General features: G+C 42.6%; 1 protein-coding gene across 1 annotated transcript in view; it reads right to left on the bottom strand.

Annotated features, from left to right (window-relative positions):
- Positions 1-20861, bottom strand: part of LOC144493948 (serine/threonine-protein kinase MRCK alpha-like) — a 498859-nt gene that overhangs the window by 70076 nt on the left and 407922 nt on the right. Inside the window, exons 18-21 of the mRNA XM_078213524.1 lie at positions 19979-20084; positions 18893-19041; positions 11885-11976; positions 10337-10413 (exon numbers count right to left, since the gene is read on the bottom strand). Coding sequence (XP_078069650.1) covers positions 10337-10413; positions 11885-11976; positions 18893-19041; positions 19979-20084 — 424 coding nt within the window. The remainder of the gene's footprint in view (positions 1-10336; positions 10414-11884; positions 11977-18892; positions 19042-19978; positions 20085-20861) is intronic.

The raw sequence follows: 20861 nt of genomic DNA, 5'->3' as shown, positions 1-20861 counted from the left end.
TGCATCCTATCTATGTCCCTCTGTAACTTCTGACATCCCTCCAGACTATCCACAACCCCACCAACATTCGTGTCGTCGGCAAACTTACCAACCCATCCCTCCACTTCCTCATTTATGAAAATGACAAAAAGCAAGGGTCCCAGAACAGATCCCTGGGGCACACCACTGGTGACCGACCTCCATTTAGAAAAAGACCCATCTATACCCACTCTCTGCCTCATTTGATTTCTGTGTCTGTGCCCTGTTTGAGAACAGAGACCACTCCATCTGACGAAGGAGCATTGCTCCGAAAGCTTATGGTATTTGCTACCAAATAAACCTGTTGGACTTTAACCTGGTGTTGTGAGACTTCTTACTGTCCTTCGGGCAAGCCAGTTCTGGATCCACAGGGCAGCAGCCCCTTGGATCCCATGCCCTCTCACTTTTTCTAGGAGCCTTGCATGGGGGACCTTATCGAATGCCTTGCTAAAATCCATATAAATCACATCTACCGCTTTCCCTTCGTCAATGTGTTTAGTCACATTTTCGAAGAATTCCACCAGGCTCGTAAGGCACGATCTGCCTTTGACAAAGGCATGCTGAGTACTCTTGAGCATACTAAACCTCTCTAAATGCTCATAAATCCTGTCCCTCAGGATCTTCTCCATCAGCTTACCAACCACTGAGGTTAGTATGTTGAAGCGAAATAATCCTTTACTTGCATTTCTGTTCATATCATCCCAAAGCATGGTATGTGATAGTGGAGACGATTTGTGGAGTTAAAAGGTTATTTTTGTGTGTGAGTGTGTGAATGTGAGTGTGTGAGACAGAGTGTGTGAATGTGAGTGTGTGAGACAGAGTGTGTGAGACAGAGTGTGTGAGACAGAGTGTGTGTGACAGAGTGTGTGTGACAGAGTGTGTGTGACAGAGTGTGTGTGACAGAGTGTGTGTGACAGAGTGTGTGTGTGACAGAGTGTGTGTGAGAGTGTGTGCGAGTGTGTGTGAGTGAGAGTGAATGTGTGTATGTGTGTGTGAGACAGTGTGTGTGAGTGTGTGTGAGTGTGAGAGTGTGTGAGAGTGTGTGTGTGTGTGTGTGTGAGTATGAGTGCGTGTGTGTGTGAATGTGAGTGTGAATGTGTGTGTGAGTGCGTGTGTGAGAGTGAGCGTGTGTGTGTGAGAGTGAGCGTGTGTGAGAGAGTGTGTGCGTGTGTTTGTGCATGAGAGTGTGTGTGTGTGTGTGAATGTGAGTGTGTGTGTCTGTGAGATTGTGCGTGTGTGTGTGTGTGTGAGAGAGAGTGAGTGTGTGTATTTTTGTGTGTATGAGTATGTGTGTGTGTGAGTGAGTGAATGTGAGTGTGTGAATGTGAGTGTGTAAATGTGAGTGTGTGTGTGTCTGAGAGAGTGTGTGTCTGTGTGAGTGTGTGTGAATGTGAGAGTTTGCTGACAGCAGCAGGCAGTTCTGATTGGGTTTCAAGAGGAAAAAGCAGACTTTGCAAGATATGGGAAGCCTGTTAACTTCTCTTCATATGTGCAACAAAATTTGCTTTTGTAAAAAAATGTGACATCTTGTGGAGTAGTTCAGTTGGTTGTTAGGTGTTCATATTGTCTCTTTAATGGTTAATAGTCTGTAACAGGATCGTAGAACTAGAGTAAATAAGGAGAATTTGTTTCAATTGGCAGGAGCAACCACAGCCTAAGGTAAGTAGCAAGAGGTGACACGAGAAAATATATATTTTGCAACAAGTGGTTACGATCTGTAAGGTGCTGCCACTTTAGAGGCAAATTCAATAATAACTTTCTTTCAGAAGGCAATTGGATAAATATAACGGGAATATTTGCAGTAATGGGGAAATTAAGTTCAGGAGAGTGGAACTAACTCGATAGCTATTTCAAACACTGGAAAAGTATGGGTCAAAAAGCCTCATTTGTGCTGCATCACAGCTGCACAATCAGTAAGACAGCCTAGAGACCACAGGTGATTCACTAAAGCCCCTATAATAACTGCAGACCAATCTCTCACACACATAGGCTAATCACTCAAACGGCCCATAATAACCAGAGACCAGTCAATCAAATGCCCCATAACAACGACAAGTCACTCTCAAACACCCCATAATAACCACAGGGTAGATGATTAAACATTCAAACGACTCCTGGTCAAATATCCCATAATACCCACAGACTAGCCACCCAACCATCCCTTAATAATTGCAGGTCTCGCCAACATCCCATAACAAGAGCATTACAAAATCTTAAGTAACTGCAGGCCAAGCACGGATGTTCTGGAACAAATAACTGCAGGCCAAGCGTTGATGTTCTGGAACAAATAACTGCAGGCCAAGCGTTGATGTTCTGGAACAAATAACTGCAGGCCAAGCGTTGATGTTCTGGAACAAATAACTGCAGGCCAAGCGTTGATGTTCTGGAACAGGTATAAGATAAGTACCACTAATTCTTGTTGTCATATTTTTCCAAAAAAACATCAGCTTAGCTCCCAATAGATGTTTCAGTCTGTAGTGAGAGAAGGGACAGAACCCATGGCCCTCTAAATCATTGAATCATTAGTAGTTTTTAATCATTGCTCCCTTCTATTAAGTATCTGGGAACTCCTGGAATACTGTTCGGTGAGGTCAGTGAAGGCCGTATTTTCTGAATTCTGGACACCTTGCAGTCATTCAGATATTAATCCATTCTCTTATCTAACAGCCAAAGTTTAAACTGGACAGTCACTGAATTAATTTAGGAAATAATCATGGAATCCAGATTCATCTTATCAGATATCCTGTTAAAACTATACACTTAAAAGTATTTACTTTCAATTTCCTATCACACTATGCTGAGAAAACACACTCAAGCTGCAGCCACTGTCCAGAAAGTACAGGAATCAATATTTGAGAAGTCTTTAATTTGGATAAAGTCCCACCATAAAAGCTCAAGAAATAGACACAGGGGTAGATTAGAGGGCCCATCCAGTCTGCTCTGCCATTCAATCAGACCATGGCTGATCTTTGGCTTTAACTCCACTTTTCCACCCATCCCCATAAACCCTTGAATCCTGAGACACTATCTGTATCTCACCCTTAAATATGTTCAACAATGGTGCATCCACAACCCCCGTAAGGTAGAGAATTCCAAAGAGTCACAACCATTTGACTGAAGAAATTCCTTGAGTATTGTTGAAAAAAGACACTTAGTCAAAGATTTTCATCTTGCTCTCATCATTATCTTCCAAAGTTATTCACTTTGGAAGAAATGATAGCAAATTGGATTGTTATCTAAATGGAAAGATATTACAACATGCTGCTGTGCAGAGGGACCTGGGGGTCCTTGTGCATGAGACGCAAAAACGCAGTCTGCAGGTGCAACAGGTGATCAAGAAGGCAAATGGGATGTTGGCCTATATCGCAAGGGGGATAGAATATAAAAGCAGGGATGTCTTGCTGCATCTGTACAGGGCATTGGTGAGGCCGCAGCTGGAATACTGTGTGCAGTATTGGTCCCCTTATTTGCGGAAGGATATATTGGCCTTGGAGGGAGTGCAGGGCAGGTTCACCAGGTTGATACCGGAGATGAGGGGTGTTGATTATGAGGAGAGACTGAGCAGATTGGGTTTGTACTTGTTGGAATTTAGAAGGCTGAGGGGGGATCTTATAGAGACCCATAAGATAATGAAGGGGCTGGATAGGGTAGAGGTGGAGAGATTCTTTCCACTTAGAAAGGAAACTAGAACTAGAGGGCACAGCCTCAAAATAAAGGGGGATCAGTTTAGGACAGAGTTGGGGAGGAACTTCTTCTCTCAGAGGGTGGTGAATCTCTGGAATTCTCTGCCCACTGAAGTGGTGGAGGCTACCTCATTGAATATGTTTAAATCACGGATAGATGGATTCCTGATCGGTAAGGGAATTAGGGGTTTTAGGGATCAGGATGGTAAGTGGAACCGATCCACTTCAGATCAGCCATGATCTTATTGAATGGCGGGGCAGGCTCGAGGGGCTAGATGGCCTACTCCTGCTCCTATTTCTTATGTTATCAGGACAATCACAAGACTACCGATGTCAGGGGAAACGACAACTTATACTGTATGAGAGGAGAGTGCTGATTGATTGGCAAGTGGACTCTGATTGGTAGAGGCATTGCACTGGAGAATGCAGCAGTTAATGGTGACTGACAGTTAACTGCCAAGCATTACTTGAAAATTTTAAACCAGCAGCTAGACTTTGATTGGTCAAGACATTGCCCAGGTACGTAAGTCGCAGGCTCAAAGACAGATGGATTGTCAAACAGCATGTCCCTTCTGCTGTTTGCAACGGACAAGGTATAGACCGTACCCAAAACTCAATACAGTGTCGAACATTAGAAGTGAATCCGTGATTGAAGAACATTTGATAAATAATCCTCAATGTGCTAAAAATTACTCTGACAACGAATTTAAGAATGTCAGTCAGTGTGGCGTATTTTCTTTTATGGAAGCTACATATATTAATACACAAGGACCTGTTCTTTGCAGACAGAAAGAACATGTACACACATTGTGCCTGTTTCAGCTAAACAAAATAAACGATAGGCATTCACTGGTTCAGTCCTCAGGGAATGACCAATCAGAACCATGACCATAGCCAAGCTGCTTGGTTTAAAATTTTCAAGCAGTTCATGGCAGTTAACTGTCAGTCACCATTAAATCGAGCATTCTCCATGGCAACACCCCAAACAGAGTCCACTTGGTAACCAAGTAGAACTCTCTTCTCACACAGTATAAAATTGCATTCTTTTGTGATATTGATATTGTTGTGACTGTCCTGATGAGTGCCAGATGAAAAGCTTCAACAAAATGTATTTTTTCAGCAATACTCTATTACTAAACAACTATTTGAAGAAATTTCTATGTATGTCAGTTCTAAATGATCAAACCCTTATCCTGAAACTGCCCCGTTCTAGGTTTTCCAACAAGGATTAGACAACCTCTTGGTGTCTAACCTGTCAAGACTCCTCAGAGTTTTGTATATTCCAATCAGGTCACCTCTCATTCTTCTGAACTCCAGAGAACATATACCCAATTTTGCTCAGCCTCTCATCATAGGACACTGTCTCATCTCAGTGACAAATCTAGTGAGCCTTTGGCTGGCTGCCTCAGATGCAAGCATATCCTTCCTTAAATATGGAGTCCAAAATCACACATACCCTTCCAGGTCATAGAGTCATAGAGGTTTACAGCATGGAAACAGGCCCTTTGGCCCAGATTGTCCATGCTGCCCCTTTTTTTTTAAAGCCCCTAAGCTAATCCCAGTTGCCCGCATTTGGCCCATATCCCTCTATATCCATCGTACCCATGTAACTATCTAAATGCTTTTTAAAAGACAAAATTGTACCCGCCTCTACTACTACCTCTGGCAGCTTGTTCTAGACACTCACCACCCTCTGAGTGAAAAAATTGCCCCCCTGGACACTTTTGTATCTCTCCCCTCTCACCTTAAACCTATGCCCTCTAGTTTTAGACTCCCCTACCTTTGGGAAAAGATATTGACTATCTACCTTGCCTATGCCCCTCATTATTTTATAGACCTCTATAAGGTCACCCCTCAGCCTCCTACGCTCCAGAGAAAAAAGTCCCAGTCTATTCAGCCTCTCCTTATAACTCAATCTATCAAGTCCCGGTAGCATCCTAGTAAATCTTTTCTGCACTCTTTCTAGTTTAATAATATCCTTTCTATGGGTGACCAATTCTGGGTGACCAGAATTGCACACAGTATTCCAAGTGTGGTCTTACCAATGTCTTGTACAACTTCAACAAGACGTCTCAACTCCTGTATTCAATGTTCTGACCGATGAAACCAAGCATGTCGAATGCCTTCTTCACCACTCTGTCCACCTGTGACTCCACTTTCAAGGAGCTATGAACATGTACCCCTAGATCTCTTTGTTCTGTAACTCTCCCCAACGCCGTACCATTAACTGAGTAAGTCCTGCCCTGGTTCAATCTACCAAAATACATCACCTCGCATTTGTCTAAATTAAACTCCATCTGCTATTCGTCAACCCACTGGCCCAATTGATCAAGATCCCGTTTGCAATTGGAGATAACTTTCTTCACTGTCCATTATGCCACCAATCTTGGTGTCATCTGCAAACTTACTAACCATGCCCCCTTTATTCTCATCCAAATCATTAATATAAATGACAAATAACAGTGGACCCAGCACTGATCCCTGAGGCACACCGCTGGTCACAGGCCTCCAGTTTGAAAAACAACTCTCTACAACCACCCTCTGGCTTCTGTCAAGAAGCCAATTTTGTATCCATTTAGATACCTCATCCTGGATCCCGTGAGATTTAACTTTATGCAACAACCTACTTACTGTGTGGTACCTTGTCAAAGGCCTTGCTAAAGTCCATGTAGACAACATCAACTGCACTGCGCTCATCTACCTTCTTGGTTACCCCTTCAAAAACCTCAGTTAAATTTGTGAGACATGATTTTCCACTCACAAAACCACGCTGACTGTCCCTAATCAGGCCCCTAATCAGGTGCGATCTCAACAAAGCCGTACACAACTGCAGCAAGCCTTCTTTATTCCTGTATCCCTCCCCTTGCAATAATGGTTAAAATGCCATTTGCGGTCCCAATTGTTGTGTCTGTAAGCTAACTTTCAATGTTTTTTTATGAGTACATCCATGTTCCTCATGAACATCAGCAGTTATAAGTTTCATTCCTTTTGAAAATATATATTTTTGTCAATTCTTACAGCTGAAGTGAATAAACTCTCACTTCCCCACATTATAACTCATCAGCCAACTTGTTGCCCACTCACTTTGCAGCCTCTCTGTGCTCCCCTCACAGCTAGCATTCCAAACTAGCTTCATATGGTCAACACTCTTAGATACTTTACTCTGCCTCTTCATCTAAGTCATTAATATGGATTGTAATTTGCTGAGGCTCCAGAACGGATCCTTGTGGCATTCCACTAGTCACAGTCTGCCAGTTTAAGACTGCCCCATTTATTCCAAATCGTTGCTTCCTGTCTGTTAACCAATCCCGTATCCATGCTAATATATTACCCGCAACTCCACGGGCCACTCCACATTCTCCCCTGCTCCATTAAATCATGGCTGTTCTGTATTCAAAAGCAACTCATTCTCCTCTCTCCAAGAGTTACGTTTGTTGATATGTTGAGTTCAGGGAGACATTCTCCCCAGCAAGATAGTGTGGAGCTTAAGGGCCACCAGCATACAGGTGGTGCTAGTGGGTAGGTGCTATAAATACACAGTACAACCTGTTGGCCAATCAAGTCACTGCCCTGACTCTCCATTTTAATAGTTCAAACCCATAATTTATTCACACTTTTAACATTGTTTTAATTTTATCTAATTAACCCAGAAATATTGCCAAGCGGATAACAGTGCACGGTGCCTTTGCTTTGTGCAATACTAGGTGAAAAATTAACTACTGATGTAATCTATCCCAGTGTCTTGCAATTGTGAAACCTAGGATCAATCCATCATGCTATCCAAGGTAAACAGATATACTGCACAAAAGCAACATATTGCAGATGTTGGGGATCTGAAATAAAAACAGAAATGCTCAGCAGGTCAGACTCTGACTGTAGGGAAAGAAACAAGAGCTAACGTTTCAGTTCAATTACCTTACATTAGAATTCTGCACGACTGCTCATTAATAGTGCCATCAGCACAGCAAACCTAGGTGAGTTATCCTGCCAACACAGGGTTTATTAAAAAGCACCAAAATACAGTACTACAAAAAATAAAGCTAAAATACTACAGGATGGGTCACACTCACAAGGACCTAAAAAATAAAATACAGTCAATTTCACTTTGGGTTTAATTTATATGTAATGTTGCACTGTTTCTGGGATTGTGTTATAATAATTTGCCGACAGGTTCTTCCGTTGTATTTGTTACGGGAAAAACTGTGGACTGGAGCTGGGATGGCTACACCAGAGGAGGCTGCCATTTGGCCCGTCGTATCTGTGCTCAGCCCCTAAAAGAGCAAATGATCCCTTGTCTTGTCCCTTTCTCACTGAATAGTGGAGCAGACTCGATGGGCTGAATGGTATACTTCTGCTTCTAAGTCTTTTATAGCCTTCCCTGTAACCCCTCAATGTTTTCCTTTTCAGATAATGATTTGCTTTTGAAAGCTTCAATTGAACCTGCCTCCACCACTCTTAGGCAGTGCAATCCAGATCTTAACCAGTTGCTGCGTGAGAAAGTTTTTCCTCATGTCACCATGTCCTCATGTCATGTGCTCGGAGCGGCACGATAGCACAGTGGTTAGCACTGCTTCTTCACAGCGCCAGGGACCTGGGTTCGATTCCCGGCGTGGGTCACTGTCTGTGTGGAGTTTGCACGTTCTCCCTGTGTCTGCGTGGGTTTCCTCCGGGTGCTCCGGTTTCCTCACACATTCTGAAAGATGTGCTGGTTAGGTGCATTGACCCAAACAGGTGCCGCACTGTGGCGACTAGGGGAATTTTGCAGTAACTTCATTGCAGCATTAATGTAAGCCTTACTTGCGACTAATAAATAAACTTTAACCATTGCTTCCTTTGCCAATTACCTTCAATCTGTGCCCTGTGGTTCTCAATCCTTCCACAATGGGAACAGTTTCGCCCAATCAACTCTATCCAGATCATGAATTTGAATATCTCGATCAAATCACCTCAAACCTCTCTTCTCAAAGCAGAACAGTCCCAGTTTTTCCAATCTATGTTACTAAAGTTCCTCACCCCTGGAACCATTTTCATCAATCTTTCCTGCATCCTCTCCAAAGCCTTCACACCTTTCAAGTGTGGTGCCCAGAACTGGAATCAATAGTCTAGTTGACATCAAACCAATGTTTTATAGAGGTTTAACATGTCTGGGATGATCTGCTGTTGATCTGGCTTGTCCCTTTAGGCCCCTGGCGCTTGGATCCAGATTACTGTGGCTGCTTGCAAAGTGTGGAAGATACTTTTTAAATGTAAATTTTAAGCACTGAGTCAGTGATTGATAAAGATACAAAACCAAGTGCTACATTGTGAATTATAGTGGCTGAGGTGCCGCAGATGTTCCTTAGTCCTAAAAATATCATGTATAGCTAAAACTGTTGGGGTTGCCTATCCAGCTTCAGTAAATGAACAATTGATTCTGTATCAATGCAAATGTTAACGTGGAATTTGTAACTGTGGGGAAATGAACCCCCACCTCCAGGTTCTATTGCTTGGCAATATTATTTCTCTGAATGTTATGTGCATTTGTAGAATGTGAGCCATGATTTTTGAATTAGTTTTTCAAATATGGCTGGATTTATTATCCATCCCTAGTTGCTGTGAGATGGGTTAGGTTGCTTTATATATGAATGCCCTCTGAAATAACTTAACAAGCCGCTCACGTGTAAAAATAATAATTTTAAATATTTTTTAGAATTATTACTTTCACGGGTGAGTGACTTGATAGGCCATTTCACAGCCATTAGTCCTCACATGCACAACAGACTGGCTAAGGGACAGGTTTCCTTCCTTGAACCAGTTGGGTTATTCCTAAGTCCATGGACATGCATGAGTAATCCATCTGCAGGAGCAGCCAACAATTACCAGATTTATTGAATTCAATTTCACAGAATACCAGAGGGAACTTCAGTTCCATAATCACGTCACTACCTAGGCCACAGGCTTCCCTACAATTGTCAAGGGCAAAGTTAGACGGTGAGAATTAAATTATTGTGATTTGAGCAAGGCAAATGCTGACAATCCTGCTCTCTGAAACCATCTCCAATCTCATTCATAAGTCCCCTTATCACTGCCAAAAACTGCTTGCTTCTAGCTGGGAGATGGGCTCCAGTTCTGTACATGCTGGTGTTTCCATACTGAAGACTCATTTTGAATTGTTAAGTAGAGGTTTTGAAATTGGCGTTTATGGATTTCTGTGAATTGACTGTATTTTCCAGACAGGGAGGGGTTTTTCCCCCCCGAAACCAATGAGTTGGCACTCATCGAGGAGTACAGCTCATCGGTTGAAAGCTTCTGAACTTACATCATTCCAAAAGTCTACCAGTGAAGAAGAAGAAGAAGACAGAGAATCCTATTCCCCACAGTGAAACAGTAGCATCGTGCGGTGAGGGGGGATGGGGGGGGGGGGGGGAGAGGGCAGGGCAGGGAGGAAGGAAGAAATTAAATTACAAGTGATGAGAAACTCCTTTAGAGCTAACTTATTAGCGATGTCACTCTCTCATGCAGTCACACACTTAGAACAATTTAACCTAGTAAAGGATTAGAAACACCTAAAACAAAAAACAGATCAAATCTGTGGGGAAAAGGGAAGAAGAATTTTTACAATTATATTAAATGCTTGTATAATTTAATTTACTCACTTCGAATTGATCCAGAGGTGAGGCAGGTGTATTCAAAAATGCCAAGAAAGAATTCTGTGAGTCTTGGTGCTTTACACCTAGAAAAACAGCAGCACTTTTTTTAAAACTTAAAGAAATATTTAGCCTTTGCTTTCCCTGGAGGACCATTCAACTGAACAAGAGGGCCACAGGAGTGAACACCACAGCATAAAGACTTTACACTTAAACTTTAGCTCCTGCGATTTATCACACTTCCACAAGAAAGACGTTTAAAAATACAAATAAAACAATCAAATTTAAAACCAAATTGCCATATTTCAACTCTTCGACTCTCAGACCATGTTGTGAATGGACACTAGTCATTTCTGCAAACCTTTCCTTCCAAGATTGCTGTCTATTTAAACTATATCGAAAGATTGTTATGAAACTTATACAACCTGACACAATCAAGCCAAACAAGGGAGAAACTTACAGATTAAAGGACAATATTACAAAGTGAATAATAGATTCCGGTTCCCTAAATGTGACACCTTTATGCAAAATGGAACAAAACCAAGGAACAAGAGGTGATAATTTGAGAGGAAACATTCAAACATCATTTAGATCACACTGGTGCTAGTGCCAAGTACTGCAGCAGCCTGTTGCAAAGCCAAGGTATAATAATTCTTTCTGAATTCAATTCATAGGATGTGGGCTTCACTGATTAGGCCAGCATTTATTATCCTTCAGGTGTTGGTGAGCTGCCTTCTTAAAACGCTGCGGTCCATACGGTGTAGGTACACCCACACTGCTGTTAGGGAGGGAGTTCCAGGATTTTGACCCAGTGACTGAAGGAGCGGTGATATATTTCCAAGTCAGGATGGTGAATGGTTTGATGAGGAACTTCCAGGTGGTGGTGTTCCCATTTGTCAGCTACCTTTGTCCTTCTAAATGGTAGCGGTCGTGGGTTTGGGAAGTTCTGTCTAAGGAGCCTTGGCAAGTTCTTGTAGTGCATCTTGCAGATGGCACACACGACGGCCACTGTGCGTTGGTGGTGAATGGAGTGAATATTTGTGGATGTGGTGCCAATCAAGTGGGCTGCTTTGTCCTGGATGGTGTTGAGCTTCTTGAGCTTTGTTGGAGCTGCACCCATCCAGGCAAGTGGGGAGTATTCCATCACAGTCCTGACTTGTGTCTTATAGATGGTGAACAAGCTTTGTCAAGTGGTGAGTTACTTGCCACAGTACTTGGCACATTAGCCATCATAAAAATGGAGGTTTACTAACCTAGGAGTCAATTTGTTTGCATCTTTTTTTAAGAGAATACAATTACTTCAATCATCAATTCCAGTTACCAGCTCAACATCTGACCCTTAACCATCACCAATCATCAGCTCACTATGTGACTCCTGACCTATTTTTATTAAACATGTATATCATGTATCCAGAATCTAGACTACTCCCTTGGCACCACTGTTTAATTTATATAATGGCATAAAAAGATTGCAAGTCTCGAGTATCTTGAAGAAGAATGATGAAAGCATATTGAAGCACAAGAAAGATCTGTAGCCAATTGCCCCGGTGCCCATACCCTTTTCCGTTTTCATTTCCTCCATGTCCTTCTTGAGTTTTTCGATCTCAGACAGTAGCTCCAGGTTTCTCTTCTCACCGTCTTGCAATTTGCTGGAACAAGAGCAAAGCAAATTTTCAGAAGGTGGTCCAGGTAACCAACTAAATAAAGAGAGCTCAGCCAAACAATACCCATGCTTTAGTAGGGACATTAGGAGAATCAGGTACCAGAAAAGGTCATTCAAACCCAAGGAGAATTGTGGCTCCAGTGCCCAATTCTCCCAACTTCACATAAAACTACTTCGTGTCTCAGTCATCCTTGCCCCTTTTTCTCATCTGGTAAAATGCACAAAACAGTTACCTCTCTGATACTGGCTTAAAAATTATGTTTTCACTAAAACTAACTTTAATAGTGAGTTAAAGTATGAAGCTGAGTTAACTATCCAATTTGTTTGGGGGTGTGGGGAGCATGGATGGGTTTGGGAAAGTACTGAGTAGGATGCCTCAGGCCTCAATACTAGTACCACTGCTGTTTCTAATGTACATAGTAACCTGGATTCAGAAACCAGAGGACAGTGTTATAGCTGAAGAGTGGCTGTGTGCTGTGCTAGAATGGCAGGACTCTGTTTGGACACCCTGATTACAATCCATCAGTCACAAGGGATGCTGCTGGGTACAATAATTAGTCAGTCACACAGGGACAATGCTTAGTGCTGGGCTGTCTCCCCATCTTCTTGGTAAATAGGATCTAGATGTTTCAGGTAAGAAAATCTAAAATAGCTCATTAAAAAGGATTCTAAGCACCCATAATTCACAGTGCTGTATTTATTGCAGCTGTTCATTGGCATTATATAAACTTTAGTAGGTGCATTAAGGTCCAGAGAATGAGAAGGAGGCAGGGAGAAAATCAATGACAGAGTGAGAGATAGAGATAGAGAAAGCAAATGAGATAGATGGAGTGAACAAATGAGAGTTTTTCTCATTGTAACTGAGATAACTTTACAAAGGCAATCTAAATTTTGAGGCAAACTGAATAAACTCCCTAATTATCATATTTTATGCTGTGGTAGAAAGTGTAAATGATTTCATAAAAACTGAGAAGAGATTTGAATTTTTTAAAACTCATTTTCATAGAAAATACAGGTGGTGGCCATTTGGCCCATTGAGTCTGCACCGACCACAATCCCACCCAGGCCCTGTTCCCGTAACCCCACATATTAACCCTGCTAATTCCCTAACACTAGGGTCAATTTAGCATGGCCAATCAACCTAACCTGCACATCTTTGGGCAGTGGGAGGAAATCAGGGCACCTGGAGGAAACCCACGCAGACACGGGGAGAATGTGCAAACTCCACACAGACAATGACCCGAGGCTGGAATTGAACCCGGGTCCCTGGCGCTGTGAGGCAGCAGTGCTAACCACTGGGCCACCGTGCCGCCCATGGAATTTTTCCACAGAATGCATTTGGAATTTTATTTTTAGATATTTACGCAGAGTATATTCCATGGGGGGAAAACCTATCTGGATAAAGGTTGTTTAATATGGTAATTGACATTGCTTTTTCCAAAGATTTTAAACAAGCAATTTGATAGCTTGTCTTGATAATTGATAAACACCTCACATTCGCTAAGACGGAGACAGAGAAGGATGATAAAATACTGTGCTGTGAAAAGCAACTACTAGAGGCAAGGTACATTTAGGCTCAGGTATGGTAGGTGGTACAGCTCGATGGCGTACTGCTTTGACAATGTACTTAACTCGGGAATTTGCGGAGCGAGGAAATTCTAGAATCTTTTGAGGGTTAATCCTTTTCTAATCAAACTTTGTATTCATTTAATTTAATTTGAATAACTTGTTTCTTTCACAGTGAAAAGTAAGCTAAAAGGTAAGATGGTTAGAGAAACAGTGGCAAACATTTAAGGAGATATTTCATAACTCGCAACAAAGATATATATTCCATTGAGAAAGAAAGACTATGAGAAGAATGCACCATCTTTGGCTAACTAACGAAGGTAAAGATGATGTCAAGTTGAAATAAAAGGTAGAATGCGGCAAAGATTAATACAGTAAGAAGTCTCACAACACCAGGTTAAAGTCCAACAGGTTTATTTGGTAGCAAATACCATAAGCTTTCGGAGCACTGCTCCTTCGTCAGATGGAGTGGAAATCTTGAAAAGAAGCTAGTCTTAGTAATGGTGATCATCAAACTATTATTGATTATTGTAAAAACCCACCTGGTTCACTAATGCCTTTTAGGGAAGGAAGTCTGCCTGGTCTGGCCTACATGTGAATTCATTCACAGCAATGTGACTCTTAAATGCTTTCTGAAATGGCCACTCTGTCCAGGGCAATTAAAGATGGGCAACAAATGCTGGCTTTCCAGCGGCGCTCATATGCTATGAATAAATCAAGAAAATAAGTAAACTACAGCCAAACTTATGTTATCCAGTATGAGTGGGGAATGTGTGGCGGTGTTTAATCAGATATTCCAGTTCCCTATGAGTTCCAGATTTTTAACCGATCAGAAAGCTTCTGGGTAATCTTGTGGTGTTGCAGATACTGAGGTTTTGAGAAAGTGCAGGAGCGCACAAATGTATAGAGCAGCACCGAGGGAAACACTGGGAAACTGACACCAGAATGAGGGCAGGCCACAGATAACAACTACATACGAGTCTGACAATTTTTAGTGGTTGTGAGAGTGCAGGGCTGCCAGGGAACAAGTGTTATTGCCAGCTTCTGAGGAATGAGAGAACCTCCAGTCAAGAAACAGATGCTACAGAAATTTTGGTTAGGAGAATTCCCAGTTGGTAGAGTGTCAAATAACTAAAAGTTTACTCTAGCAAGGAATATAAAAACTGTGAGAGCTTCTGCAGTCTATAAAAAGGGAGAGGTTAGGTCCCTTAGAGCATGAAGCTGGGAATTAATAATGGGGAACAAGGAAATGGCAGAGACTTTGAACGAGCATTTTATATCTGTCTTCAAGGTAACAGACACAAAAAGCATCCCAAGAATAAGAGGAAATCAATGTGCAAAGGGGAAGAACGAAAAACAATTACTGTCATTAGAGAAAAAGTATTTGAATACTAATGTGATTGAAGGTTGTCAAGTCTCCTGGACGATATGCTCTGCAAATCAGGCTGCAGAAATAGTGAGATTCATTGATTGTACTCTGCCAAAATGCCCTAGATTCTGGAAGAGACCCAGTGGATTGGAAAACTACAAACACAAGGCCTCGATTCAAGAAAGGAGGGAGACAGAAAGCAGGAAACTATAGGTTAGTCAGCTTAACATCTGACACTGGGGAAAATGCTAGACCCCATTAGTAAGGAAGTAATAGCAAACCATTTAGAAAATCACAATAAAGCAATCTTGACTCTGTATCTGTAAAGGTCATTATACAGATATAATTGTATGGAAGGGAAATAGTGTTTGATAAATTCATTAGAGTTCTTTGAGGATGTAACAAGCAGGGTGGATAAAGGGGTACCAGTAGATGGCGTGTATTTAGATTTCCAAAAGGAATTCAATAATGTGCTACATTAATGGTCATTACACAAAGACATGGTGTTGTGGGTAATAAATTAACATGGATACAGGATTTGTTAACTAACAGGAAGCAAAGAGTTGGGGTAAATGGGTCATTTTCAGGTTGGCAAACTGTAACTAGTGAGGTGCCGCAGGGATCAGGGCTGGAGCCTCAACTATTTACAATCTATATCAATGACTTAGATGAAGGGTCAGAGATATTGTGTCTAAATTTGCTCACAATGCAAAGTTAGGTAGGAAAGCCAATTGTTAGGGGGACACAGAGTCTGCAAAGGGATCTGTTTTGGTTAAGTGAAGAGCAGAATTTGGTGCATGGTGTATAATGCGAGTTGTCCATAATGGTTGGAATAATAAAAAAGCAGATTATTATTTTAAATATAGAGAATGTAGATAATGCTGTGGGTTAGCACCTACATCAGATAATGTAGAACACAGTAAGAAGTAACCAGTGGGTGGCACAACGGCTAGCATTGCTGCCTCACAACGCCAGGGAATCGGGTTCAATTCTGACCTTGGGTGACTGTGTGGAGTTTGCACCTTCTCCCCATGTTCTGTGGCTTTCCTCCGGATCTCCAATTTCCTCCCACAGTCCAAAAATGTGCGGGTTAGGTGGATTAGCCATGCTAAATTGCCCCTTAGTGTCCCAAGATGTGTAGGTTAGGGGGATTAGTGGGGTAAAATATATGGGGTTACGAGGATAGGGCCTGGGTGGGATGCTGTTTCAGAGAGCTGGTGCAGACATAATGGGCCGAATGGTCTCCTTCCGCACAGTAGGGATTCTATGCAAGATTCATACATGAATTCCATAAAGTTAGCAAGTAGGTACAGCAAGTAATCAGGAAGGCAAATGGAATGTTGCAAAGGGGATGGAGTAGAACAGTAGGTAAGTCTTCTGACAATCCTACAGGGCATTGGTGAGACCACACCAAGTTTTGGTTTCCTTACTTAATGGGGAATGTAGTAGCATTGGAAGTAGTTCAGATAAGGCTCACAGGCTGATTCCTGGAATGAAGGGCGGTCTCATTAAGAAAAGCTGAGCAGGCTGGGCCAATATTCACTGGAGTTTAGAAGAATGAAAGGTGATCTCATCAAAACATAAGATTTTGAGGGGTCTTGATGCTTCCTTTTGTAGAGAAATCTAGAACGAGGCAGCATAGTTTCAGAATAAGGGGTCTCCCATTAAGATGGTGATGACTCGAAACGTCTTCATCAAGGGGTCATTAATCTTTGAAATTCTCCACCACAGAACAGTGGAGGCTTGGTCATTGAATATATTCAAGGTTGAATTGGACAAGATTTTTGATCTACATGGGAGCTGGAGTTGAAGCATTGACCAGATGAGCCATGATCATACTGAATGGTGGAGCAGGCTTGGAGGGCTGAATGGCCTATTAATATTCTTATGTTAGGCTTTGGCTGGGTGAAATTGCTGGGAGGTTAGCACCTACATCAGGTTATCAGGGTCAGACTGGCACCATTCACCATTGAATGGCCAGGAATTTACCACGTCTGCTTACTGTCTAGTCCGGTGGGTCTGACATAGAGGCTAAACAGTGGCCCAGACTGTTTCTTTTCTCCTCCCTAATCCTACTCACTGAGGCCAATTGTATTGCTCTGTCATTATCCCAAATGATTTCAACTAACTCAGCAAGGAGCAGAAATTAAAAATGGATCCTTCCTGGCCTGTATAGCTCAGATACTCAATGGAAGTCACCCTAAGAACACTTACTCCTAAAGCTTCCGAATGAGTTGTCCCATATCTCTGTGTCTGACTCTTCAAATCCTGAATCATTGGCCTGTATCAGTTTGTCCGACCCCTCCCCTGGTAAACCACTTACACGTCATGTTTATAAAATGTTTTAGGTTTCAACTTACCTGCTGCTAGTCTTTTCTTGAAACTTTTCCTTGCCTCCCATATGAATTTTTTCACTTCTCTCCTCTGCTTTCCATAAACTCCCTGAACCTTGCTCCTGACATTTGTTACGAGCCTTTTGTTTTATTTAAACTTTCATTTCCTTTTTCATCCAGGGCATATTAGCTTTGGATATTCTGCCTTTTCCCTTCCCCTTCAAAGCAGTATGTATGATTGATTGCACCCAAACACTCACTCCCCCAAATGCCTTCCACTGCTCTCTTGCTGCTTATCTCGAATTGTCTTTTTTAACTGACCTATGCTCGGCTCCTTCACAAAATCACAAAAATTAGCACTTTTATCGAGACGATTTCCTGCAGCGACACATGCCACGTGCTCCCCTTCATACTTACACATCTAGTTCTGCAGGATTCTTGCCACCTTTTATCAAGCAATGGTTTACTAATAGACATTTAAATTCTGGTCTATTTTGTTACAGACGGAATAGAGCAGAGGATGTCCAGATTGTATTTTAATTGATTCTAAATAGACGGACTAAACATAGTTTAAAAATTAGCTTCAAGAAGTATTATCGCTGAGCAAAGTTCATAGTTTCTGCTGCCAGGAAGTCTGAAACATGACTATCTATACGATGGGAAGGTGTCCATTCTGGATTGATACCCCATGTCAACATCTCAGGTCAGTGATTCATTTAATGGCTGCTGGGTGGCTGAGATGAACTGTTTTAGGCATTAACATCTGCAGACTGACAGGTGGGGAAGAATGAAAAATTCAATCACTGAGACAGCTGAACTGTTGAGGTGTGATTTTTTTTTTGAGGGGAGCAAGATAGTAATCCTCAATATTAACACTTTTCCCCATGATGTACAAGTTCTGCTGCATTCGCAAGTTTCCTGCCAACCTCCAAGAGCATGTTTCTAAACTGAAAGGATGTTTTTGGTATAAGCGTATAGCTCTGACTGAACTCTGTGGATTGAGAGCCCAACTCACCCCATCCAAGGTCACAACATGAAGGCATTCACAACACTGGTCCCTTTACAAACGTGTGAACTAATTCTACCTTTATTGTTTTAAATATCGTGCTTTCAGTAATTTCTGTATCTTACCACTTCAATGATTATTTGATTTGTAAATAAATACACCTTGTACACTCTGGGGCTTTCTCCCTTTCAAAAGTGAAGCCAAAGTACCAGCAGCAGCCAGCATCATCTCCAGTGGCCACGGTCCAGTGAAAGTACCAGCAGCAGCCAGCACCATCTCCAGTGGCCACGGTCCAGTGAAAGTACCAGCAGCAGCCAGCACCATCTCCAGTGGCCACGGTCCAGTGAAAGTACCAGCAGCCAGCACCATCTCCAGTGGCCACGGTACAGTGAAAGTACCAGCAGCCAGCGCCATCTCCAGTGGCCACGGCACAGTGAAAGGGTCATTTTTAATTCTGGAAATGCTGTCTCAGGCACAACTTGGTATAAGAATGCAAAGTTCATGTTCTATCAAGGATTGATTTTCTTATGGAAACTGCCTTGTAATTCTGAAAACAGGTAAAAGATGTACTTGGGAAAAGCAGGCACTTCTTCCTTTGCACAATTATTTATGTACTTAGTGAGCTCACCACTCAGTAGATATGCTAGCTGCTTTGACCTTATTAAGCTCATCTTGAATTGTCTGTTTGGCTCGGATCTCTGCATCGAGTGCTGACTGTAGTTCTAATCGAGCCGACATGTCTACTTTCTGAGACCGGCGCATCTTCCATGGCATATCCTGAGAGAGAAATAAACAGACAAAGAGAGTTAAGGAAGGGGATAAAGAAAGAGAACCATTTGTCTGAGATGTTTTAAGAGTACATCCTGTCAATTTGCTCCCTAAAGGATGAAGACAACTCCCAAGAAGCATCTCATTCAAACAGTCAGAATGTGCCATCAATAGCTGGAAGTTCCAGCTGAAGCTTAGCTTCCAACTCAAGCCAAGCTGAAGATAGAAGAAGGAACCCAACTGAAAATGTCTTGCACCCATTTTTAATGGAATTTATTTGTTTTATGGTTTGGTGAACTGCCCATGTGGAGTTGTGGGCCTTATTTTACAAGGCTGTACACCATAGGTGACAACAAGAAACCTGCTTAGGATGGCTCAGAGTGCACGTTTTTCCATTCATAGAATTCCTACAGTCCAGGAGGAGGCCATTCGGCCCATTGAGTCTGCACCGACTCTGACAGAGCATCCCTATCCCTGTAACCCCAGGTATTTACCCTACGAATCCTCCTAACCTACACACCTTTGGACAGTAAGGAGCAATTCAGCATGGCGAATCAACCTAACCCGCACATCTTTGGACCGTGGGAGGAAACTGGAGGAAACGGGGAGAAGGTGCAGACTCCACACAGACAGTGACCTAAGGCCAGGATTGAACCCAGGTCCCTGATGCTGTGAGGCAGCAATGCTAACCACTGTGCCACCGCTGACAAGTTCAATGTGAAACAACGTGAACATTTTAAAAAGGGGGGAGATTATGTCACAGGCTGGGTGGGAGATGGGGGAGGTTAGGAGGAAATGTTTAGCCCTGATAAACCAGTTATGGTGAGAGGCAGGCTCAATGTACCGGTTAGTCTTTCCTTGTTTGTGTGTTCATTAAAGTTTGGGGCTGGAGTGAAAAGGGTTAGTGGATTTTAACAGTCAAACGTTAATGACAAAAGATCCTTACTGTTGCTCGTGCTCCTAAACTGGAATTCCTCAAAGACTCCAACTCCTCCGTCATTTTGGTTGCCAATGCCTGAAGGTAGCCTCGAGCATCCTTCTCATCACTTACCCTGGAACACAAAGGCAAGTAAATCACACTTATGCATAACGCTGATGTAACCAATCAATCAAATGGATGCAATATTCAGCAGCCGGTTTTAAACAGGGATAGAACAGCTGAGATGATTAGTAAAACTAACAAAGCATAATTTAATGGCAGCTTTTAGGTGCTATTACTTTTTGTGAGATGTGTTCAGATAGTGAGTGCCACACACTGCAGCCTTACACAGCTGGAAGGCAGTGAGGCCAGTGTAAAACCGGCAGCTTTTGCCACGCTCAGCTGCTGGAAAATGTGCTGTTCCAGCAGATCAGACGGACCACCAGTGGCAGCAAGTCCCAGCAGTTTTATAGTGGCTGAATGACAGGACCCTTGCTGTGTGGACCTGGCAGGACTAGGGCAATATCATAGAATCCTTAAGGTGCAGGAGGAGGTCATTCACAGCTCATCGAGTCTGCACCGACAGAGCGTCTTACCCAGGCCCACCCACCTCCCTATCCCCACATATTTGCCCTGCTATTCCCCCTAACCTACACATCTTGGGACACTAAGGGAGAATTTAGCATGGTCAATCCACCTAAGCTGCACACCTTTGGACGAAGAGGGGAATCCAGAGCACTGGAGGGAACCCACGCAAACACAAGGAAAACATGCAAATTCCATACAGACAGTGACCCAAAATGTGTAGATGGATTCGCCATGGTGAATGTGGTGAGTTACAGGGATAGGGCAGGGGAAAGTGCCTGGGTAGGATACTCTAGAGTCGGTACAGGATCGATGGGCCGAATGG

The sequence above is a fragment of the Mustelus asterias genome, chromosome 5 (assembly GCF_964213995.1).
Source record: "Mustelus asterias chromosome 5, sMusAst1.hap1.1, whole genome shotgun sequence".
Lineage (NCBI taxonomy): Eukaryota > Metazoa > Chordata > Chondrichthyes > Carcharhiniformes > Triakidae > Mustelus > Mustelus asterias.
The sequence above is the reverse complement of the archived record's forward strand: the minus strand, read 5'-3'. Positions and strand labels throughout refer to the sequence as shown.